The sequence below is a fragment of the Taudactylus pleione genome, unplaced genomic scaffold (assembly GCF_031769625.1).
Source record: "Taudactylus pleione unplaced genomic scaffold, aTauple2 ptg000329l, whole genome shotgun sequence".
In the NCBI taxonomy this organism is placed as follows: Eukaryota; Metazoa; Chordata; class Amphibia; order Anura; family Myobatrachidae; genus Taudactylus; species Taudactylus pleione.
Window position 1 is genome coordinate 2,009,825 of NW_028284730.1, and position 25,962 is coordinate 2,035,786.

Below are 25,962 nucleotides of genomic sequence, written 5' to 3' on the forward strand. Positions count from 1 at the left end.
ATATATATATGTTCTCTACTCTGCCAAATTTCCGCAGTACATAAATTATTAATAATATATTGGCGATGACGTTTCCACCTGCCACAGCTTTTACAGGTAAACATCCACATGACTTAATCAGACTGACACTGGGCCACAGTGCAATACAAAAGCCAAAACCTGCTGTGTGACCACATTCCGATCCCTATCATGAAGACAGCTGCTGCCGGGGAGCTGGAATGTATCAGAGGTGGTGTATACCTGGAGGAAGGTGAGCAGCTCACACCCCTCCCTCATACGGAGAAGGGAGGGGGACAGGAAGTCAGGCCGGTGTTTCATAATCATAACTCAGTCACACAGGGCAGGGAGAGAGACTGCTGCAATCTCGCCACACAGAGTGACACAGACCCGGGGGAGCTGCTCTGACTGACAGACAGCCATGGACAAGAGGCCGGTGAGTGGAAAACCCGGGTGGGGGAATATGGGGCGACCCCGGAGAGGTCTGGGATCACTGGAAAGTACATTGAGAAAGTTTGGACCTGGGAAGCCCCTCTGTATGCAATGAGTTGGGGGAGAAGCCGCTAGAAGTACAAGAGGGGGAGATAAGTTTGGGTGGGGGGGCTAAGGATAACCAGCGGAACGGAACCGGGACAATGTAGCGCCAGATATAGTGTAACAGACCACCCTCTGCACCTGGGACTTGTAGTTCCACAACAGTCGTAGAGTTCGATGGTTTCTCCCAGCACAGTTACAGAGGGCAGAGAGTAGGGAGCAGCAGAGACAGGTTGTAGTGGAGGGATCAGGCTACAGGGATCTGACTGCTAACTGGACTTTGGATCGAGCTGTTTACTTCAGATTACAGACACTGAGACAGGGGGACACACTGTGTGTATTGCACTGTATGTTCTGTGTGTGCTGGTGTTTGGTATGTCTATTATATTGTAGTTGCTGTTAGTGGATATAGGTGTTTGTGTATTTCCTGTAAGCTTTTTACACAACCAGTGACTTGTAACTACTAGTGTTCTGTATGCTGGTTTTAGGTACATTTCATCTCCCTTGTTAGGGTTTGTGAACAACCGGTTTTCAAACAATGAGTGTGCAATAAAAGGAGGCTGAATTTATTTTCTTCTTATACCAACTTATTCTTCTCTCCATCTTATTCTACGACATACTGTAAGGGGAGGGGGGAATTACCCTGGGAAAACTACAGCTACTTATTCAAATGGCTAAAAATGGCTTGTGTTCCCTACTTTGCCACCTAATTTGATAACCAAAGCCTTGTTGGGTCAGGATACATAGAAGAGGCTTTTGTAACCTACCCCTTATGTGTTTTCCCACTTGTGAGATTGGTTTCAGAAAAATAAGTTTTTTTTTGTTTGTTTTTTTGTTGTGTATGAGAACTTGAAGAAGGAATAATCGAACACAATAAGCAGCTAACTGCACTTTCCTCTACAGTGTACATTAATAGGAGGAGTGAGAACGAAGATATAGAGGAAGTATCTTTGGTCACTGCTGTCTGGGTGATGGTCTGAAGGCGTTTTGCCCAATTTAAAGGCCCAGTGTACCTGGAAGTGCATGAGTTAAACATTGACTTCTGTGACAGTAGAAGCACGTAGAAGTTCCAGGACATATATTAGGTGTGTGCGTGTAATGACGTCAGGACGGTTGTTTGGCAATTACAAACAGTGTCTCGCCACTCCTTCATTGCCAGAAATGGCTTTATTGCTAGATATGACAGTACAATCCTTCTGTGAAGGTAGACAGATGACTGTGCATGGTACAAGCACACTGATCCGATCTTTCATTTATATCGCTGATTGCACCATTCACCATCCTGCTGGTACATTTCATAATGCTTCTCAGTCACAGTGGTGTTGGTGATTGCAAGAGCTCTGCAGTAGACAGTTAACAATCATCTACCCGTTGGTTTCAGTCCATATAGTAACAGTATAGCCTGGCATCAGAAAACCTATAAATCTTAGGCCAACAAACAGCTAGGCTACGTAGGGGTGGATGCCAACTCTCCACCAGCAGAATGAAGAACAGAATGTTTACAGATCTCATAATTACAAGTGATGCTAATATATTTTTAGGGATATTAGACGTCACCCATGACACTTTATAAGGTTACTGAACCTCTTCAGACTATGATTTTGAAGTATAGGTAATAAAATACATTTACTAATTGGTACACTGGCTCTTTCACTCTTTGGGGCTTATTTACTAAATGGGCTTAAACATGCCGGGAAGCATTGGCTTTTACAATCCACGTCTTAGTAAATAAGCCGCTTAGACCTTTCGTATCCTTTATGAAATGGTGGGCCTTCACCTGGTGCCAATGTACAGTATGGCCATTACATACGGCAGAATTGTTGCTTGGCTATAATGTAAACTTTGAAAGTAGACATCTTGGAGGGACTAAAGGTGCGTATCCACTTGCTGATTGGGTAACGACAGTATGATTACAACATTGTAATCGTACAGTCGTTCCTCATCCCCTGCAGTGCCTACACTGAGCGATATGTCGTTCAGTGCAGACACCCTCCCTCATCCCCAAACCTGGCCAATCTGTCGTTATCGGCAGATTGACAGTCATGTTCAGGCGATGATTGATATTGGAAACGACCAGCGGGAGCGCGCATCGCTGGCCGTTTCCGACATTATACTGTCTGGTTTATGCAAGATTAATGAACAATTACGATGTCGTAATCGTTCAATCGCTTTGTTTAATCGGCAAGTGGATACGCGGCTTAATAGAGGGAATTTCCTTATTACTTCCATTGCATTATCTGCTTTTTATCACTCTCCTATCTGCCTCCCCTCCCTGGTCTCTGTACTGGTTGCCTGGCTGCTCATTCAGCATTTTCCTCTGAACAAAGCTGTTATTACTGAACAACCTGTTTGTTATGAATGGATACTGGGGGTGTGGTCAGGTTATGTGCGTCATTCTATTAAAGTAATTCAATTCTAAGGCCAGAGGGACAGAAAGAGGGGATCTGTCTTTCATAGACACAAAGTATATTAATTAACAGTGATAGATATCGTATTATAAAGCTTTTATTCTGCCCTAGCAGCCAGAATATGAAATGGTATCTGGTAACGCACACTGATGTATCATTATCCATGCGCTAAGGCAGTATATGTACTTGTTACCTCGCCACGTACACCTTAGAGTCTTATGTACTTTTCCATTTTTGGCTGTGAGTGGCTTCGTGTTGTATTTGCAACAGCAGAGTTGGTGTACATAAGAATTATGCTAATCTCCATAACTTTATCTGGAGCAAGTGTTCTGTCAGGTTTCTGAGAGGTGACCGTTTCTTATAGCGCTTCGAGTTATATTAAATGCAGGTTAGTTTTTGTGACTCTTTATGGCTTTTGTCTACTCAAAGTTGAGAGTTTCCCCACTCAGGGCTTTCTGCACTGTGGCGTATAAACCCCCGCTAGCTAAATATTTAGGGAGCACTATTTACTCTGCTTCGCTCTAACAGAGTGATAATTAACCTGTGGCATAGCATACTATCGTCCCCATTTAATAATGATGCTTATTACCAGCAGCATATTTCCTTTAGTATCGCAATGATGCTGTTGCTATTTAACACTACTTACCCTTCCGGAAAGGTCCGATAATGCCCGCCCTCCTCAGCGGCCTCCTCATTGCTGAGCCTATTGCTGTAGACCTTTGTGTCATGCGCATGCACGACAGCCAGATTGCGTATATGTACATAACGCTTTCACCTGGCGGGCACTAAGCAATTCCCAGAAGGCTTTGGTAAAGCCGGAAAGGCTGTTGCTAGGTCTCCACTGCTGGCAATATGGATGGCGTACGTGATACAGTGACAAGCTTACCGCTGTTTGTTAAATACTGAAAGGAGGCCATAACACCTTTAGCGAGTGCTAAAGGCGCTATGTCTCGTTAAATGGGGCCCTATACACTTATTGAGCTATCTCATGGAATTTCATTGTATTGTGCAGAGTTTCTGAAACGTAAGCAATGCTGAAGGTGAAGCAGGCTTGCCTACCCTCCCGATTTGGTCGGGAGCCTCCCGAATATCGGGTGCCGCTCCCAACCCCCCGGAAAGGCAGGCAAGCCTCCCGGCTGCCGCCTACCCCCCCGAACTACTACTAAAAAACCCCGCAGCAGGGGGGCCCGATGACGCGATTCAGCGCGAATTGCGTCATCGTGGCTCCGCCCCCTGCTTCACAATGCCTTTTTCCCGGCATTGTGAAGAGGGGGCGGGGCCACGATGACGCGATCGTGCGGTCACGCTCCTGGCCCCGCCCCCAAAATGGCATCATAGCCCGGCCACGCCCCCCACAGAATGCAGGCATTCAGCTCCCTCCCGGAAGGAGGGAGCTGAATGTCGGCAAGTATGAGGTGAAGCAAAGAGACCGCTTGTCACAAAGGGGGAGTTGTGTAAAGTGAAGAAGTTGCCGATGGCAATAAATTGGCTTCGAGATAGCATTTAATAAATGCTTTCTATAAATGTTAGAAGCTCATGGGTTGCTATGGGCAAATTCTCAACTCTTTACGCTGCTTGATAACTCTCACTTTAATAGTAAATTTACACCTGGGTGAGTTGTATCAAGCAGTGTAAAGAGTGGAGAAGTTGCCCATAGCAACCCATGAGCTTCTAACATTTATAGAAAGCATTTATTAAATGCTATCTCAAAGCTGATTTGTTGCTATCGGCAACTTCTTCACTTTGCACCTCTTGACACATCTCACCCAGGTGTAAATTTACTAAAGTGAGAGTTTTCAAAAGTGGAGATGTTGCCCATAGCAACCAATCAGATTCTACTTAACATTTAACTAGCCGCTTCTAGAAGATAATAGCTAGAATCTGATTGGTTGTTATGGCCAACATCTCCACTTATAAAAACTCTCACTTTAGTAAATTTACCCCCCAGTGTCTGTCTGTAACGGCATGTTTTTGCTATTATTATTATTATTATTATTATTATTATCAGAATCATAACGCATTTGGGTGGAGATTCCTGGCGTGATGTGCAACTGAACAGAAAACCGTTCTTGCTCGCACTTCTATTGTATGTGATCTTATACAAGCAAGGTTAACTTCCTGACTATCCCAAGTTATAATGAACTTGGGGCCTGATCCAGCACAGCTGTGTTTGCACGCAGCCGGACGATGTTTGCATTCTGCACATGTGTATGCATCTCAGTGCGCAAACTAGCCACTGCGATCGGGAAGCGATCGCAGTGAGCACGCAGAGTCTTCACAGAGTGATTGACACGAATTGACCATTTGGGGGTGGAGAGGCAGGAAGGGGGGAGTCGGCAGAACGCAGGTGTGTCTGTGCGTTTGAATGCCATTGCAGGAGCGTGCATAATTAAGCCCCTGCAATTGTATACGCTGGCAGAGGTCTAGATCAGTGATTGCAAACCTCGGTCCTAAAGGCACACTAACAGTCCTGGTTTTGGTGATATCCATGCTAAAGCACAGATGGTTTAATCAAAATAACTGAGGTACTAATTAAGTTGCCTGTGCTCAAGTATGGCTATCCTTAAATCCTGGACTGTTAGTGTGCTTTGAGGACCGTGGTTGGGAACCCCTGGTCTAGATGGAGACAGGAAGTTAGCAGTTTGTGAGGTAAGGTCAGGTCAACCACAACTGTGTGAATGGTTCGGATGTTACTTGATGTTTTGGCTGACTTGTGGATGCATGTCATGGGAAGTGGGCAGGCTTTATACAGTGATGGGCATATTTTTGCAGCTAACGGGTGCGTACGAACGCAGCCGTGCGACACTGCTGAATCAGACTCTTGGTCCCAATGAAATCTTGCCTATCATCTAATCATCCATATAAATTGGCCTGTCTGTGAAATACCATTACTGTTCTAGTATCTCACATTCCTGGTGAGGTAAGGATGATAAGCTATTGCTTCTCCATTAGTTCCAGCATGACCTGCTCTGGGGACATTCGCAGGAACGGGACTTTGACTGAACCCCAATGCCCTAATGTGAAATCAGGGTAGACAGACACCTCACAGGAACGTGGGGCATCACAATCTTCCTCACTTTTTGGGCTTTAAGCCTGTGGTTTCGGAATAGTAACCACGGAATAACAAGTGTTTACAGCGATGCCTTTTTTTTATTTATTTTTTTGTATTTGTTCACGTTGCAAGCAGTATTGTGGAGTGCACCAGTATCACAAGCATACAGCCAATCACTTCACTAGCTGGTGACATCACTTAGGCACAAGGCAGGGTGTGTCCTCCCTCTGTGTACACCCAGCAGATACACTTTTAAAGGAGCAGCAGTACTGGTACAAAGGGCGTTTCAGGCTGTTAATGATAATCGCTTTCTATTGCAAAGTTTTATTTTAGAGCTTTTAGAATCAACAAATACAAATATTGTTCTATAGATAGCCATGGAGAAAACAAAGGGATATGCCAGCAGTACTGTCATTGTAAAACTAGAGATCAGCGAGTAGTGATGAGATAGGGACAGGGGGTAGTCAGGTGTTGGTGCTGGGGGAAGAATGCTGACTGACTCTTTGCCTTGCAGACAATGTATATCTCAGTCTATTCAGATATGAAGATAAACCCTTTGTTCAGTGTTATCCTGACATTCCGTAGCAATGAGTAAAATATCACCGTCTCACTCCGTTACAGACAGCTGTAGCTGCTACCATATCTTTAGGACTGTGTCCTGATTGGACCTTATACAGATAAAAAGAGAGTAGTGCTCAGTACACACTTACTTGACGGATCGGTCAACACACCGATCCACCGTCCGGTTGGTAAGATCTACACTCTTAACAATCGACAGCTCGATATGTCTGTCCTGACATCACAACTGGGCGGGCATTTACATTTGCCCGCCCAGTTGAGATGTTGGCGGTTCCTGCAGCAAGTGTATGGACGGTAGGCAAGTCACCCGTACACAAATGCAGATGTATCGGCTGAGCTGCAGGGCTGACCTAATATGTCTTGTAAGACGTTGTTCACAGACATATCGGATGCATTTGCGATATATATCGTTCGCTGATCGAACGCTATATTGGCAAGTGTGTCCCCAGCATTACTGAGCATAACTCAACCAGTGTACATTGTGCATTCTTGCGCAACAAGTCTGCTGAGCCCCTCTCTCCTAACATGGCAATATGTGAGAGAGAGCATGGTGGTCTTAATCAAATATTAGATCTTATTAGTTTTGCTGCATTTGGTAACAATGACCTATTATAGTGACCCATCACAACATCTCTGCAATGAAACAACCAAGTTTTAATCACCATGTTTTAGAATCCGAAGAACATCTGTCCAAAAAGTTCTGACACCATGGACGAACCCCGAAAATGTAACTATAAGGTGGACAGAACTCTGGGCCCGATTCAGACTCGCTGGCTCGATGCGTTCGCTCGCTCATGCGTATGCAAATTCGGGAAGGCAGTCGATCGCACGGCAAGGCATTAGCACGCCCACTATGTTTTGGCGTGCGGTCGCTCTGTGTATGCAGATGCCCACCAGTCTGTCTTAAGACACCCACTAGCGCACGTCATCTCCAGGAAGTGTATGCAACCATCGGATGCATACACAGCGCTTGTGGTTGACCATACCCGCAAGCACTGCGAGCACTTCAGTGTAAAATTCAACCAGGTGATGTGTACTATGATGCTGCCTCTTAATTATGCACGCCTCTGAAACGACGTTGAGACGCTCAGGCACGCCTACGTTCAGACCTCCACTCCCCCGTTTTTAATGGCCAGCCCCTGTCACCACCCACTAACGGCTTCTCCTGTCACTCATTCAGCCGGGCAGTCTATACACGGCGAGCGAACGCATCCCGATTGCTCGCAAGGTTTGCGCACTGCGATGCGTATGCATGCGCACAATGCAAACATCGGTAGCCTGCGTGCGAACGCTTCCTAGCGAGCGGGTCTTAATCGGGCCCTTTGTGCTACCCAGCAGTTTATTTATAATGAATCTTGTATTCTCATACTGATAAAAGGTCCAGTTGGCCATTTTGTTTAGTCTTTGTGGATCCATCAGGTTCGCTTTGCACAATTTTTTCTCTGAGATGAAGATGTGGTTCATATTTTGAATTAAGGAGAGGCAGTGATCAAGCTTTACCATGGGTAAACATACTCCTCAAGTTGTGAGCATGTATCTACAGCAGTCCACTGGACAATGCCAAACTTCTCCGTCAGAGACGTTTTAAGTATACAGCCATCTATCAGGGGCGTAACTAGGTATTTGAAGGCCCCATAGCAAAAGTTTGTAAGGGCCCCTATATACCACCCAATGGTGAAATTTGTATATAACACATGGGACCCCTCAGCTCTGGGCCCCATAGCAGCTACAGCCCTTGCACCTATGGTAGTTACACCCATGCGTCTAGTTTGTTCCACCATTTCCCCACTATCTGTTTACCAGGAGGAAACCGTTTTAAGAGGAGGAGAAGCAACCTAGGTGGATACCCTCCTAAAAGTTTTATTGAAAACGTTGTACACTTCAAGTTTGCATCTAGCTTATGGAGAAGTACAGCTGTCCAGACCCCTTTGAGATGAGAGGACCATGGGCCAAAAGCAAAGTAAATCTTTTTGGAGGTACCTGAGGCTTATTTTTCATATCGCCCACGACACATCGGAACGATTATCATTTAGTTTAGTGGTTCTCAAACTTTTTTGAATCGCGGCGCCCTAGTGCATCACCATTGTTTTCATGGCACCCCTAAGCCAAAAGCTTGTTGTTGAGAAATTGAGAGAAAAATGTAGTGAAGTAATACAGTGAAGTAAATTGTTCTCACCTGTCAGCCTTAGGTTTGGTTATATAGTGGTGGACAGGTTTGTGCACATATTTACATTACATTGACCATAAAGAATTTAATTTGGTGCTGGACCACCAACCCGAGGCACCCCAGGGTGCCGCGGTGCACATTTTGGTAACCACTGCTTTAGTGTGTTCCCTGAAAACCATCTAATTCCCTTCGGATGTGCTGCGAATCAGGTGAGACGGTGCCATGGACGATGTGGTATAGTTACATTAGACATGTAACTGTATATCGCACCATCATTACAGAGGATGGTGCAGTGGGTACGGCAATGCGATATATCATTACGGTTTTTGATGGTCTTAAAAAAGAAGGGAAGTATCCTAAATAAGAGCCTGTTGCTGCTGATAACTTTGATGATGCCTCCACCAACATACAGTAGGTGAGAGATATTTTCCACAAAATGCAGCCATGTCACAGAGGGGATGGGTACATCTAATAAAACATTTGCTTAAAGTAGAAGTAAATGGACGAAAAAACATTTTAAAATTCATCCATTGTATCGCTATATTTGAAACCTGTATCATGTAAGTATATACGGCCTTCCAACACTTCAGCAATTGCCGGTGTTTGGGAGTGGTAGCAGCTTAGTTTATGGTTAAGTGAAATAATCTTTCAGCACAATTAAAAATGTTTTCATTAATTGTCTATTAAAGAAACTGTCATAGCACATCACCATTGTTTACCTGTAATGCTGGGCATTCTCTGTACAATAATCTGACAGATCACCCAGATAATGGAAGAGTGTATTTCCACGACTGACCACTAATTATCGGTCTGCCGGACACACTGAAATCGTCCAGCATGTCTCAAAGATGCAATAATTTGGTCAGCCACATATGGCATCATAAAATATGGACCTATGGAATCTTAAAATATAAACTTTAAAAACAGAAAAGAGCTGAATAAACTGGTTTCCTAAGTGATGGTTACAGTATAGAGGGGGGGGGGGCAATGCTGAGACAATAGGAGCTACTGAAGTTCTCGCTAGCTGTTAAAACATGTAGAGGATGGGGGTAGAATAAGCTATAGTGATGAGATGAGTTTAGAGATATTGTTTGACATATTAAAGGTTGGGAGATCCATAGGTTGGAAGCAGCAGATAATTGTTAGTGGTAGGGTCTTGGAGGTTGGCATGAGAGATTACCAGGGAGGAGGAGATTCATAGGTCAGAGCCAGAAGGGGGTGAGAGGCAGAGTATCTAATGAGCAGGTCAGAGATATATAAATAGGAGAAGTTTGTGCGGGCTTTAAAATCGAGGATGTGTAGCTTAAATTCTGGAGTTACTGTGGAGCCATTGTGGGGATTTGCAAAGTGGTACAGCTGATATAGAGTGACAAATGAGGAAGTTGAGTCTTGAAGAATTTAGGATGGATTATGATGGGGAAAACTATATAGCAGGAGGTTATCTGTGCTAAAGACAGTGAAAGAATGCATAAAAATGTTGGTAATCTCATGAATGGAATAGAGGTGTCATCTGGTAATGCATCTATGCAGGTGGTGGCAAGACTGCACAAGGGACTGAATATATGGGATAAAGCTGATGGCAGAGTCTAGGGTGACTGCAAGGCAGTGGTGTTGGGGGGCTGAGGAAGGCCTGTTATGTGGGAATCTGGAGTGAGGGTGGGTAGTGAAAGATGAAGATCACTGTTTCGGACATCCATGTGGGGTTAGCAGAGAGGCATTGGACACGTACTTTAAAAGAAAAGGCGAGAGTTTAGTGTAGAAGAGAGTAATTTGGGTGTGATTTGCTTACAGGTGGTAACGGAGGCCCAAATAGGGTTTTAATTCATCGGCAGAAAAGCAGAGGTTCAACAACCCAGCCTTGATCATCCCCAGTAGATAGAGAGAAGGGAGGATGTGAGTTGGTGGTTACAAAGAGTGATGGACGTTGGTTGACATAGTAAATACCAGGGACTTAATGGTAGACAATACATGAACACTAAATGAGTCGCCATGTGTTGTACAATCTAGGCTAACCTTCCAGGACTACAATCTCCAACATAGTTTGTTTACTGACTTTTAGTATTTTTAGTAGGGATGTGCAGGCTCGGTTCTACTCTGTTCCGCTCGGTTTTTTTTACCGAATCTTATTGGCTATCCAAAACTCGTGACAGCTGAAACCCAATAAGATTCGGGAAAAATAACCGAACGGAACCGAGTAGAACCGAGCCTGCACATCCCTAATTTTTAGCAGTAGCAGTTTTAGTTTTATTTTCAATTTTCATATTCAATAAATATTGTTATAAATTAATAGACCAATGGTTCCCAAATTGGGTGCCGTGGCACCCTAGGGTGCCTCAGGCCACTTGCAGGGTGCCTCGGGTTGGTGGTCCAGTACCAAATAAAATTATTTTTAGCCAGTGTGATTGGCAGCAGCCTTCACTGGTTTTGCCTATCAAAAGTATGTGGACAAAAAGAAGCACCAACCACCACATAACTGAACCTATGGGTGACATTTAAGCACAATTTTACTTCATTTAATTTTTGCTGAATTTCTCAATAAGAAACTTTTGCCCCAGGGGTGCCATGGAAAAAAATGCTGCTACTCTAGGGCACTGTGATTCAAAAAAGTTTGGGAATCACTATAATAGACTATTAATGGATAGTGCTGATGATATTCCTGAAAATCAGGGACCGTTGGCAAATGGCAGCTCAAACTACACCAGCCAACTGGCAATTATGTTTTATCACATTAGTTCAAGGGACACTATTCAGCGCGTTGTTGATAGCTCTGGGAAGGAGTTCCTGGTTATTTTCAATTCAGCGCGTTGTTAAGTCGACTAAATGATTTCTTCTCGCACCTCCTGAGGGTGTGAGCAGAAATCTGACTAAAGTGTCGGCCGCGAAGCTGTTTGCCGGCTTAATGCGGCTCAAACATCCTCGCGGCTTGCACTTTTGTTGGAGAATGCCGGTTCTCGCGACTAAACACCCAGGTCGTGAGAACCGGCATTCTCCGACTTAATTATTTATAGTCGGACTAAACTGTGAGGTGAATTGAATAGCTCCGGGACCAACTTCCCAGTGCTGTTCACCTTGCGTTTAATTGAATCGCCCCCTGAAAGCGAATATCTGGTTGCTGTAGTATTACTATAGATTTTCATCCTATGTTAGTAAATTACTTTTTTTCTGGGCTTTCTTTGTCTGTTTTTTTTGTGTATAAAATGACCGTATTTTGCCTTTAGCACTGTTGACTTTTTGCTGGTGTGGGATGATGGTATTAGAACCCCGAGTCTCAAATGCATAGGTCTTAGTGGGGCTAGTGACATGAACCAGAGTTCTCCAGGACATTAGTAACTGCCTTGTATAATATAGCAGTGACATCAATGACCAGTGTCCTCCCAATAATCCACATTGTAAAATATTCCTATTGACCTAACAGGCCATGGTAGAGCTGATAGAGGGACCAGTCCTTTCTAGTCATTTCTGTAAAAGACACCGTGTTAATGTGGGAGAGGTGATTGGCTAGAGGAAGTTAGAGGGGCTTTGGCTTAGATGTAGCACCAGGGCCCAGGAGACCTAGCCCTACAGCGCTTATTAAATACTTTTCTCACAGTTACTATGAGGTTCTGCCCATTTATTCCTGTCTTTCGTGGTGCACGATTACTGCAGAGCTCGATCAGCCGTGCTGCTAGTTAGACGGCTTTTTCCTACACATCACAATGTACGTGAGGAAGATTCCCTGCTAATTAATGGTTTTGCGCTCTTCAAATTAGTACTTTAAAATACTCTTTGTTGCTGAGACAAATGGCAACATACACTTGAGATCTTGCCTTCCAAATATGCCCGCCTTCCATATTTTCCTGATGGGATGCGATCAGGATACCGGCGGGCGCTATCCCGCCCGCCATCACCCACATCCCGACATTGGACTAAAGATAGGCATTGAAATCCCGACGCCTATCATTAGCCCCACTACTAAATCCCGACTTGCGGCTTACCGAACGAAGGTAAGCCTGGTGTCTTAGCGTGTAGCCATGGGGGGGGTTTAGCTTTAGGGACCCCCGGGGGGACTTGGGGTTAGGCACCCCCCCGGGAGGTTTAGGGTGTGGGGAGGGAGGGGTTAGGGTAAGGCACTAGTGGGGGAGGTTAGGGTTAGGCACCACTAAGGGAGGGGGTGGGTTAGAGTACTTACCTCCGGCAATCTGGATTCCAACCCGTCGGGCTGCCGCTGTCGGTATTTGATCCACCAGCATTACATACCGATTCCTTTCCTGATACTGTATATTATTTGTTTTTCCCTTGCCCATATGTAGATAAACCTCAGACAACAGCATCAAATACCCTATAAACTAATATAAAGAGTGGGGAAGTTGCCCATAGCAACCAATCAGCTTGTAGCTATCATGTCTCAAATATATTCTATAAAATCATCAGTAGTATCTGGTTGCTGTGGGCAACTTCTCCACTTGTCCACTCTATAATATGTATAGATAGTCTCCCACATGTAGATAACGGAATCGGTATGAATTACCGCCAGACCTAAGCCCAGCTGATGAAATACCGACGCCGGAAGGCCCCCCCCCTTCCCCTAACCTAACCCTAATCCCGCGACTATCAGCTCCCGATACCCGGCTCACCTACGTTTGGTATGCCGGGCATCGGGATTACAGTGTGAGGCTAATGATAGGTGTCGGTATTTAGACGCCTATCATTAGTCCCAAGCCGGGACTTCACTGTCGGGAAGCCGGCGTTCGGCATTTCGACCGCCTGCTTCCTGACTACATTACGTAGATAACATTGATGAATTTAGAAGCCGAACACACAAATTTACAGAACAATAAAAATGTATTTTCGGTTTATGGCTACATTTACCTCATGGATGTCAATGGACAGGTACAATACTTACTAGCGCATCTTTTCGGTAAAGGCGTGCATTCATAAGACTTTCTCAGACAGAGTAAATGGAGAGGCAAGTTATTGTTAGAAGCACCAGCCTTTAGTATGCTGTTTGATAGGGGTCTATTTACTAAGCAGTGGAGACAGAGAGTGAAAAGTGATAAGGTGCCAGCCAATCAGCTCCCAACTGTCATTTTTCAAGCACAGCCTTTGAGATGACAGTTGGGAGCTGATTGGCTGGCACCTTATCACTTTCTTATCACTTTTCACTCTGTCTCCTAACACTGCTTAGTAAATAGACCCCTAGGTCTTATCTACTATCTGAGATTTGGATTGCTCAAGGATTAAGTAATGCAAAGCAGTCATGTTACAATTGTTTTCACAATAATCTGATCACCTGGTGGCAGCGTATTTGGACTGTATTTCCAGTATTTCTGCAGGACGAACAAAATACCCAAGACTTTAATTGAACATCTATAGAAAAACAAAATTGACATAGTTAAAACTCTAAGACATATTTACCATGTCATGCACATTAAAACCTGATTATAATCCAGTAGGTTTTAATTAAGTTATCATTTGTGTCCGTACATTAGTTACGATGTCTGAAACCATCTGGAATGGTTAAACATTTTAAGCTGAGGTAGTTGAGTTAAAGTTCTTGACTACACACCTCAAACAATGTAATTTGTAATAATTAGCTCTTTATGTGATCACTTTTTTTCAATGCTATTGCTAGGGCCGGCACCATGTGGTAAGCGGCGGTTAGCAATGCAGGACGGCGCAGGGCTGGAGAGGCGCCGACCTGGCCTGAAACCGGCTGCCTTCTCAATCTCTGTTTTAATAAGCACCATGCAAGCGGGTGCTATGTGTTTTTTTTATATGGCATTGACCGCGATCCAATCGCGGCTCACAGAATGGTGGCTAATAGGCTGCAGGGGCTATTTGAACTTGCGCTGGGTGTGTACATAATGTGTATAAGATATACTGCAGTGGCATAATGTGTAAAAGGGGCACTACTGTGTGGCATAATTGTATAAGGGGCACTACTGTGTGGCATAATGTGTATAAGGGGCTCTACTGTGTGGCGTAACGTGAATAATGGGTAAATGTGAGACCTGAGGACATATTTGTAGATGGACTCAAATTTATAGTTTGCAGGGGGGTGCCGAACACCCTCGTAACTGCCATAGCCAGGGCCGGATGTGTGCTATAAATGTACCGAATGTATCTAACTGTCTATAGAGTTAATGGTGAATGGCCAGCATGAGTCATTGTGTGGCTCTCGAGCATGCTGGGATGTGTCAATTTACAACTTTTGGAAACTGCATGTGTCCATTGTGACTTGCAGAGCAATCTAGGAAATGATGCTGGACGTTGGTAGTTTTGGCTGCACAAGCAGAACACGTTGTAGCAATTAGTGAAGTAATGTAGTGTTACAAGGTATTACCATAGTGGTGATAGAGAACTGTTTGAGACACTGCCCAATCTGTCGGATCCCATGCAAAGTGCTGGCCTGCTGTGGGGGCACAAACTCTGCAATTCAAAGGACCATATTAGGTTTTAGACCAAGATGTGCAGTACGTGAATTTTACAGCCAGGCCACTTGCATTATGGAATCGCTTGTCTGACCACACACACTACACAGGCCCAGCACCGTGTACATGGGAATTTACCTATGCATTCAGAACTAGTCTGGCACAACTTGCAAATCCAGATTTAAAAACACAGCGTGTTTCTTTCCCTTCAGTTACTGTATGGCCTTATACTCCTGCTTGATGCATGTTCCAAATAGTTTCCGGCTCCTGTAACCTAGCACTTATAAAGTGTGATTACACGTTCTGTGAAATACAGTTGTAAGTAAAACACTCCCATCTAATTGTTTGTGTAATTATTGCTGTGTGTACTAAACATAAGGATTAATGATTTCACAGTGTGCAGGGTCTATAACCGTGTTTTCTTCATGGCTGCATTTTGTGCACCCTAGGGTTCTCCACCTGTGATAAGGGGGCTGCTTGGCTAGATTCCAGGAGGATCTCAGGTTGTTATACCGCATTAAAAAACAGACAAAAAACTATAGTAATAAAATAAAACCACTCATAATGGAGTAAATAAATCCATATGTATACATACAAGGAATGGCTTTGTATAAATGTTATAGCATATCACATACTGGACGGGGAGTGTGCCTCTAAATCAGAATTTGCATGCTTTGATTGCGTAAAAATAGTTCCCTTGTGTACTGTACTGGGACATTGCTGTTCTAGGCTGCCAAACTACACTGTGAATCAGAGATACATGCTAAACAAATGATTAAAGTCCCAAGGAGCTGTCTATCAGGCTGCCACTCGTATATCAATAAGGCCACTTTAAACCTTCGGGTCAAAGACCACAAAAGAATGAAATATCCAGGTCGGCGCTTCAATAGTGTCCCATGCAAATGGTCTTATCTTGTCTGCACTGCAGTCCAAAAATGTTCTGCTTGAAATTGCAGATAGTCCTCGCCGTGCCAAGGAGAGAGACAGAAAAAGCATATAGTGTAAATCAGATGGATACCACCTCATCCAGGTGTAATAGGATGAAAAGTCACAAACCTGTAGAAATGGGTAATAAACAGGGGACAATTCCCTTTTGTGAATATGCTTTCATTACATCCACTTTCATATCTGTGTATATAGGATTCTTTTTATTCAGTCCTCTCCAGTACGGATATTTATACAAAATAAAACTACAACCTAAAATATAGTGTTAATGATACATGATAATAAATCACCCAGGTGTAGAATAGATGATGAAGTGCCAAATAGAACCCAACAGGTTAATATATGGACAGGTGAGTAAAAAATATGTTCGACGCCTTCCCTTTGTGAATATGCTTACTTCAGCTTTACTTGTAGCAATGCGTATAGGGGTGACTTTATACTCTGTAGGCTTATCCACATGAGGGCATGAGTGCAGAAGACCAGGTAACGGAATGAATAAAAAATATCATAGTGCATCATATAAAACCAATAACATTTAATGGACCCAAATGTTAAAACTCCTCTAAAAGCAAATCATACAGCTGGATGTGCTTTCGACCAGAAAGTAGATGTAAATAGCATTGTACAGATCACATCAGTGTAAATGGAGCCTGGGATAACGTAACTATGGATATAGACCATATTAATCGGGGATAGTGCAGGGCTAGCCACCACGCAACCAACACACTTAGGACCTCATTCAGAGTCGGTCGTTGCAGCCGCACGGTCGTAAGGTAAAATGGGCCGGATATGCAAATGAAGCGCTCGCAAGTTGCGTTGTTAAGATGGGATCGTTAGCTGGACGAGCGAGGGGAGGATTCGGCCGTAAGACTAAAAATACGCCCCCTTCTCGTTCCCATTACACGTCATCTCCGGGCATATAAGGATTAATCGAGACCATCGGAGCTGGTCGTAGACCTTAAGGTGCCATGACACTACTTGGTTAATTATGCACTCCCATAAGACGCCGTTTGCATAGTCAGGCATAGTCAAGTACGCCTGCGTTCGGATCTCCACTCCCCCGTTCACAAGCACCTTCCCCTGTTACCACCCACAAAGGCCTCATCCTGTCACTCAAACTAACGACCTGGCCAAGTTGAAGGAGAGAGCAATTTCTGATCGTAATAGCTAGTTTGCGCACGCGCATTGCAAATTTTATGCATGCGCAGTTTAGCGAACATCGGTGGCGTACGACCGTGCGGCCGCACCGACCAACTCTGAATGAGGTCCTTTAGTCTTTTTCAAGTAAAAAATCTACACCGCAAATCAGATCCAGCAACCTATTGTATATAGCACATTAGTAGCAAAACTATAAAACTTAATAAAAAAATTATATGACCCCAGCCAAAAACCATATTACCCCAACCAAAAACTTTAATTGTGTATAATTTCATTGTAACATGGGATTTAATTGCACTGCTAAAAATAGTTTGTATAGCCCACGTCTAATGTCCGTTAATTTATTCAGGTTATTCAATTTAAAAAAAAATCTGTCCATACATGTGGGCAGCACAGATGGTGTAATGGTTAGCATTACTGCCTCACAGCACTGAGGTCGTGTGTTCGATTCCCACCATGGCCCTAACTGTGTGGAGTTTGTATATTCTCCCTGTGCTCGCGTGGGTCTCCTCCAGGTACTCCCGGTTTCCTCCCACAATCCAACAATATACTGGTAGGTTAATTGGCTCCCAACATATATTAACCCTAGTGTGTATGTGTGTGAGCATGTGGTAGGGAATATAGCATGTAACCTCCACATGTGAATGGCCAAATATTCTCTGTAAAGCGTTGTGGAATATGTGTGCACTATATAAATAACTGGTAATAATTAAATAAATGTAGGTGGCCAGTTTAGATGAGGTCCTCAATTTAGACCATTAGTCTGATCAAAAATATTATTATTATTATACTGGATATTTATTGATTGAAAACTGCATTATTGTTTTCAGGAACTGATATATAATACAGAATATAATATTAGAATAAAAATATAGAACAGTGTTATCCAGTGGCCAAATTACTGTGAAAAATTGTGAAGTATTTGGATTGTGCTACCAAGCTGTTCATCAACCGCTTTAATAAACATCATGGGGCATTTGATCCAATGTACATTTTGTGTGTGAGATTAGCAATATAACATCTCCTAGCAGGAAATATAACTTATTTGATCACAACATTTGGTTGCAGAAAAACAATGAACATTGGCCCTGATTTAGAGCCGCTCGTAAGCGGCCGCTCGTTCGTTCTGACCGATGTTCGCACATCTGCGCATGCGTACGGATTTTAATACGTATGGTGCGAGTGGAAAGGGGGCGTATTTTTCAAAATTACAACCGCAAGTTTTGCTCGCTCGTTGAGACTTAGAGGCGTGAACAGACCGCAATTAGCGAACGGTTCATTTGAATAGCCACCCCTTGTTTTAGAAAGAACGACCGCAAATAGCGAGCGGCTCTGAATGAGGGCCATTGCTCCCTTGTGTTTAATGAACAGTTCTGTAACTTGTAAACTGATTTCTGTACCCATAAAATTCATTTAGGATATCAGAATTCCCCCAGTTCAGCTATTTATTGTAAGTTAGCAAGCAGGGCCCTCTTACCTCCCTGTCTGTCTGTTATTACCCAGTCTTGCTTTTATTATTGTTTTGTTGCCAATTGTAAAGTGAAACAGGAAATGCTGGCACTATGTAAGTAACAAATAAAATGAAATTGAGACTGCGGTCTGTTTTCTCTCTGCATTTCAAAACACTGTGAATTAAAAGTGCTATAGTCCAGTGGTGGCAATATGTGGTCTGGGGGACACCTAGGACCCTCCTAACCAGTCGAGTCTTTCCTCAATGCAGTGACTGGAACCCAATACATGTGTGTGTAATGTCTGTGATGAGAGAGGGACTTCACCCCAGGTTGAGCAGCAGGCCGCAGGTTACTCTATCATACAGCTATAGACAACAAGGCCTTCATCATTCTTTGCGGGCGATTCAATTGTTATATTGTGCCATATCTCCCAACTAAAATAATGGTAGATGGGGGCGACCATAATCAATTGTTTTATTGCTCATATCGCGCCCATATAGACAGGGTTTAGCCGTGTAAAGCGACTAAACCTGACTTAAGTCCTGTTAGGACGCCCAAACCATGGACTACGCATATTTCTGCTTGTTACCTCAGGAGGGTGTGAGCAGAAATATAGACGAAAACCACTGAATTCCTCTGAGTGTTTCAGTTTATCGACCTATTGTGTGAGCCAGTAAGTCGCTTTCTTCTTCTGGTGTTCCTGTAATCTGCTTAGAAACACCCAGCAATAGCACTTTCATCAGTCTGCTTATCACCGTTTGCCATCGCTCGCATGCAGTCGTATTCTACACAGAACTGGTTTCCACATTCATAACAACCATTTGCACTTGGTATTTTCCTTCCTCATTTTCTCATGTCTCCTCCCCACCCTGTGTGTTCCTGCGATCATTGATTTCACGTCCATTATGTCTTCCTGCACAGTACAGATAGGCTGCATGATAGCTAGTTTGACATAACGCTGGATCAAGGCCCATCACTGACCAAAAGGGAGGGTGCAGTGTTCACCAGGCCGTGTATCTGTGACACTGTACAATACTTATGTAGTCCTGATGTTTTGCTTCAGAGATCATGGATAGGATGTAGAAGCCTGAAGTATAAGTCACGTATCATAACTGTTTCAGGATGCGGTTTCCTTTGGCACATTAGGGTCCACAACAAGACTCTCCACTTTTCTCTGCTAATGGAAGTTGTACAGAGTGGCTTTATTTATGTTTGCAAACCTATACGTACATTATGCGCTTTGTAGAAGGGAGGAAGTTGCGCCAAACGTAGTGCGATGATGCCTACAGAAAAGAGGTATGGTCATGCCATGCTGGGGGCTTTGTACATGCTACCGAATCTCTAGGCCACCCGCAACACCCCTCAGCTTGGGCACCAGAGGTACGTAGCTTACATTGTCCTGCGAGTGGGGAAGATTGTGTCGACTTGTGACACAGTCCCCAATTGGTATTGTACCACCTCCATCAGTACAGTTGGGGGATATGGATCACTGACAATAGCTGCCACCATTTTTTATAATAATTTCCAGGTGCCCGTTGCTACTGAGTGGGGGGTATTTAAGCACATCAATTGCATCTCGGTATTCACAGACCTTGTTGCTCTGTAACCCTCACTATAACATAGTTATTGAGCTTAAAACGTATGAAAACAAGTGTTTACCATCAAATATAAACAATAACTAAAGTATTGCTTTATAAGTCGGGCGGTATAGAAAGCAGAAACGTTTCCAGCGGCAAAACACTAAGACCTGGATCTTTCCCTGGAAATTGGGGACCGTGGGTAACTTTGCATTTTATGGGCTGAACCATTAACCATGCAGCTAATCACTCCTCAGGGCTTGTCACACACATCTGCTGGGAATATAAGTAACATGCGTGCAAACTAACACGCTTTAGTGATGTGTTATTAGCACATTTGCCACGCATTCTCCTGCCGTGACCAGAAGAACAATCATCCTCCTTCAGGACAAAGCCTTTCCATGTGTGGAGTGTATATGTGCCTGCACACGTATGACGTTGGCATTTACAGACTTATTATTGGCAGCATTAGGCAGAGGATGTAAAAGGTTTGCATGATTCTGTAGACGTGTCTGTGTGTGAACGATCTCTGCAGTCTTTCTACGTGACTTATGTTTTCAGAGTTTATCCTGACGCCATCTTGTTTCTGTGTTACCAGGAGACGGGCGGGGCACCGGCCCCAGTGGCCACTGACCGCGTCAGGGACCTGCAGAGTGAGGTGGAGGGAGTGAAGAACATAATGTCTCAAAATGTGGATCGAATCTTGGCTCGCGGAGAGAATCTGGACCAATTGAGGAATAAAACGGAGGACCTGGAGGCCAGTGTGAGTTCTCTTCATATGTACAATAACAGTGACCGGTATTCACTTTACATCAGAGAAGGCATAATTCACGCTCCCACTTTAAACTTCCATTAGGTTAGCTGTATACTAGGTGGGTTTTTGCCCCTGTATGACCAGATTAAAGATAAATAGAATGCATCTTGGGGCTGATATTGCGTTGGGTGCAGATTTTGTCCAGGCGCTGAGCGAGCCCAGACATTGAGCTATAACTACAAGCATCTGTTGTATGTAACGTAGATGGTCTTGCTTGCTGCAGGCACGTACAGTACAGCTCTACTTGTACACTGCATTTTAGGGTAGAGAGAGGCTCTAAAGCAACTCGGGCATTCTACATTTTTCACCCTGCAGCACTAATCATTTTTTACAGCTGCGCATTTTACACCCTGTATCTGGATTGTTCAAAATTCTAATTAATCACTCTTGTATGAAAGGAACAATGGGAGGTAATGTGTCACTTTGTACAACCCCAGAAATTGACCTATAAAATTGAATTTACTAGATGAATTCCAAATTAGTGCTCTCTATTCATGGTCTAAGAATGCCACCGTGATAAGGAATAAAGGTTCCCTGCGGGCTGCTAAGGAGGGAGGGGGTGTGGGAAGGTGTCCGGCGACCAGCTCTGTGAGATTTACCTACTCTTCCGGGCGGCCGTAAATTCCACCCAATTTTCAGGAGCCTCCCAGCCGTTCCAGGGGAGTGAGCAGGTATGATGTTAGCTTGCTTGTCTATCCTGGATATTGTACACTTTTCTCACACACGTCCTATTTTCGTCTCTCCCGCAGTCTGAACACTTCAAGACCACGTCACAGAAAGTTGCACGAAAGTACTGGTGGAAGAATGCAAAGATGATCGCCATAATCTGCGTTGTGGTGGGGATTATCCTCCTCCTCATCATCCTCCTTGCTACCGGCGTAATCCCCACATAGATTTTTTATTTCTTCTCTCTCTTCTTCCTTCTCGCTCCCCCCACTGAAGACTCACACTAACCCCAAATGTATGACTCCATAAAACTGCATTGCGCTCAAGACTGTGATGACAGCCACCTATGGGGACATTTTATATACCTATGTGTATATGCACACTGTTTTATAATATACACCAGTTCTACGGTCATTGGTATCTGTATAGGGGTAGCTGTCTGTCTATAGAGGTCTCAACTAAGATATAACCATTTATTTTAAGCATGACCAAGAAAATGTTAAATCCATGCCTAGCTTTAGTAATGGTATGTATGTAAAAATCGGCTAATGGTGAAGGACTACATTTTGTAATCGTAACTGTTCAATGCTGCTTTGTTCTCTTTGTATGTGATGCCTACAGCGGGAGCAGCCATGATGTGGGTGGAGCCAATATACTGCCTATCAATACTAGTGACCCATAAAATGCCTCCTAGGAAGGTCACTGGGTCCTAATGCATTGTAAGGCTGCATACTGGTTCATTCATTATCCATACATGTTATGAAGCAATGAATTACTGCCTATGAAAAATTTAGCATTTTTATGGCCATATTTCTTATTTCAAAACTTTTGAATAGTTTGATATTTAGTACATACATCACGCTTAGGTACACTGCTCCTTGTAACGGAAGGATGTGAAATAAATGTACGTTCTTAGCACTGCAAGGGCAGAACGGTTCTTTAAGACAGGTGGTTTTCCTGCAACCTGTAATACAGAATACACAGTAATCTATGTAGTGCAGCAGATTATGGTGGACTAGTGGGGGATGTGTAACTATTAATATACCGGGGTCAAGGAAGAAGGGAGTATAAACATAATATAATTGTATCACTGAAATGAAAATGTAATTTAGTAATATGTATTCTAATGACTAATAAATGAAATGACTCCATAGTACTATCCTCTCTGGCTGCTCACCCTGCTAGTATTGTAAAGTTGTTTTACGGACTGGTTTAAAAAAAAAAAAAAAAAAAGGGGGTTCAGGATCCCCTGCGTATGATTTTGGGGGGAATTTTCTGTTTTATATTGTTTTTCAAGGCCATCAAATAGGGGAGTATGCAGTGATATGCGTTTCTTAATATATATTTTGAAATTAATCCTTTGTCAATTTTATTTTGCTGCCATTTTTCTGGGGGGGTTTTTGCAGCCAGTAGGTGGCTACTAGATTGTCTATGACAGATGTTATGTCAGGTTGGCTGGAACTTGTAGTTCTAAAATGGCTAGAGAACAGTACGTGACCTTCCCGGTAATCCTGCTTTATGGTGGCCTCAAGTGCCACATTTCCTTCATATCTAACATATTTTTTTTTTTTTATAAAAACCATCTACAGACTGTAGTGTAGACGGAAACAAGACACGATTTGTGATAGTTACCGAAAACCATTTAAGGGGCTTCAACACAAGTATGGGAATCAACTGGGCAAAACTCTTACAGTATATGGTTAACGAGACCTTGGCATGATTACTCTGACAAACAAGCATTCTTGCCTATATAAGTGAGGAACAGAGATGGGAAATGCTGCCCTAGAGATTTTTTTTTTATTTCTATAGCTAATGAAGAAACTAAATAGACTATTAAACTGCAGCAATGAGATCAAATTATATGCCCAAATTGTCTTTATGAAGGATTATAAAGTGCACTGTGAATGTTTCAAATTGCTGATAAACAACATGCCTGCAGTGCTCTTACCATACACCAGAGGGCAGATGTGCAATATTAAACCAGACACTGAATGCTGGATTTGAAGACATGAAATATCAGCCAAAGCTGTAGAGTCACCTGCAATGCGATCTGTAGCGCGGATGATCGGCCTTGATTACACTTATGAGCAGATATCTGGTGCTCTTCGTACCTATGTAGATGTTGGAGACTCTCAGCAGTTTATCAGCATGTCTGTTTTCTATGTATACCTTGTACAGCGCTGCATACACCTTGTGGTGCCTTATAAATAAAAGCTAATAATAATAATTATAATGTCTACATGCGTAGAGAGAAGTCTAAAGCTATTATTTTATTGCTGATGATTTTACAGCATTTATTTATGAGACTCCATATTAAAGAGTTTAATTGGTTCACTCTTGTGTGGTTTTATTTTTGGTGTCTTCTCTTACACGATTGCACTCTTGTTTTACTTTGTCCTGGTCTAAAACTGGGCTATTAATGTTGTACATCCAATATAGATATGTTGCTTGATCCAACACCAGTACTATTAAGTTGAACACATTGTATACTTTTTATAAATCTACCAGCCAATCCGCTTCTAACTGACATGTCACAGGCTGTGTTTGAAAAATGACAGGAGCTGGTTGGTTGGTACTTTATCTCCGTCCTCTTTATCTCCATCCAGAGCTTAGTAAATAGACCCCTAATGATATATTTATTTTATACACCTCGCATTTTTACACTGCTCCACTAGTCATACTGTATTAACCGGCGATATGGGGGAGAAGTGGTATCCGTGCACGTTATGTGTGGCCTTCCCCTGTGTGGACATATACCTATGGACCCATGAGTGAGTGTTCCCCCATTTATTATTACTTTTCTGTCCCTTCTGCTACGGTGACGTCCGAGCCAACCTTCATCCTCCTCCACACACACTGCCCCTGGTATTAGTACTGCAGGTGCCGCACACTGTGGAAGCAACTAGTGTCTGCAGCACTGGGAGGGGTTTATGTATGGCTGTGTGTGTGGCACTCTGTACTGTGCCTGCTGGCACCGATAATTGGGTTAACTGTGGGGGAAGCATGGAGGACCTAAACAAAAATAATTATATATGTGTGTAATTTGAGAGATATATATATATATATGTGTGTGTGTTATGAGTTAAATTCCCACCAAGGTCAGGATTTACTAAAGGTGAAAATGCGGTAAAACCCCCCAAAAATGCAGTTTTCGGGGTTTTACTGCATTCCCCAAATGTACTAAGCAAACCGTCTCGATGGGTAACGCCACCTGAAGGCTATGGGTTTCTTATCGGGACGCTCTCCCTTGGGAGGGATCCGACTGGATACCTCCCATCACCCCCCGTGGCCTTATGTGCATGCGCAGAAGGACGCCAGGAGGACTTCTGGGTGTTAAACCCGGAAGTCCCTCTGTCCGGAGCCATCGCAAAGGAGCACTCTTATCGGGAGAACTGTCATTTGCGATATTCTTGGTACATACCGCGGTAATGACCCGCGGTATGTACCTGAAGACAGGCGGGATGTCCTGCATCGCGGATGAGATGCTTAGTACATCCCACCCCAAGAGTTTGTATACATAGGTGCTTTCCATGCACATGTGCACTAAGATGTGCTCCCACAAGTGGCAAGAACAGCTTTGATGTACTTTATCCTAGTACTTTTCATAGCAGTCCAATCAATATATATATATATATATATATGTGTGTGTGTGTGTATGTATATATCTATGTGTGTGTATATATATATATGTGTGTGTGTAACTTAAATACATAACCATATATATCAGCTTTTTAGCTGTGAACAAAAAAGGAATAAGAAATATAGACATTGGAATAATCCATGTGACCATAAAACTAAAACCCCCCGCTGCAGATACCTCAAGCCCTTTCAGTTATGGGACAACGCTTCCTTGAACGAGGATACACAAAAGGGGACATTGAGGAAGCATTTCAAAAGATCGGACAACTTAAGAGAGAGGACCTTCTGACTGAAAAAAATGGAGTAGTCACAAACTTAATTTCTGTACTACGTTCACCACTGCCTCACACTACATTCCTAAAAAAGTGTGCTTTCCACCGCAATGGGCGAAGCCCCCAGACTTGCCTACAGATGCGGACCCAACTTAAATCTATAATACCCCTTTTACACCGGAGCCAAAACCTGGGTTATTGCAGGGTTAACCCGGGTAGCTCCTTGGTGTAAAAGGGGAGAGGGTTGGATCGCCGGGTCGAGTGACCCAGCAATCCAACCCAAGTAACTTACA

At 43.5% G+C, this 25,962-nt stretch overlaps 1 protein-coding gene across 1 annotated transcript; it reads left to right on the forward strand.

Annotated features, from left to right (window-relative positions):
- The first annotated feature begins 203 nt into the window (after positions 1 to 203).
- VAMP8 (vesicle associated membrane protein 8) lies at positions 204 to 24,092 on the forward strand. Its single transcript, XM_088443183.1, has 3 exons — positions 204 to 433; positions 20,877 to 21,041; positions 21,842 to 24,092. The coding sequence occupies exons 1-3, from the start codon at positions 419 to 421 to the stop codon at positions 21,983 to 21,985; spliced, it is 324 nt and encodes a 107-aa protein (XP_088299309.1). The 5' UTR covers positions 204 to 418; the 3' UTR covers positions 21,986 to 24,092.
- Positions 24,093 to 25,962: the final 1,870 nt, after the last annotated feature.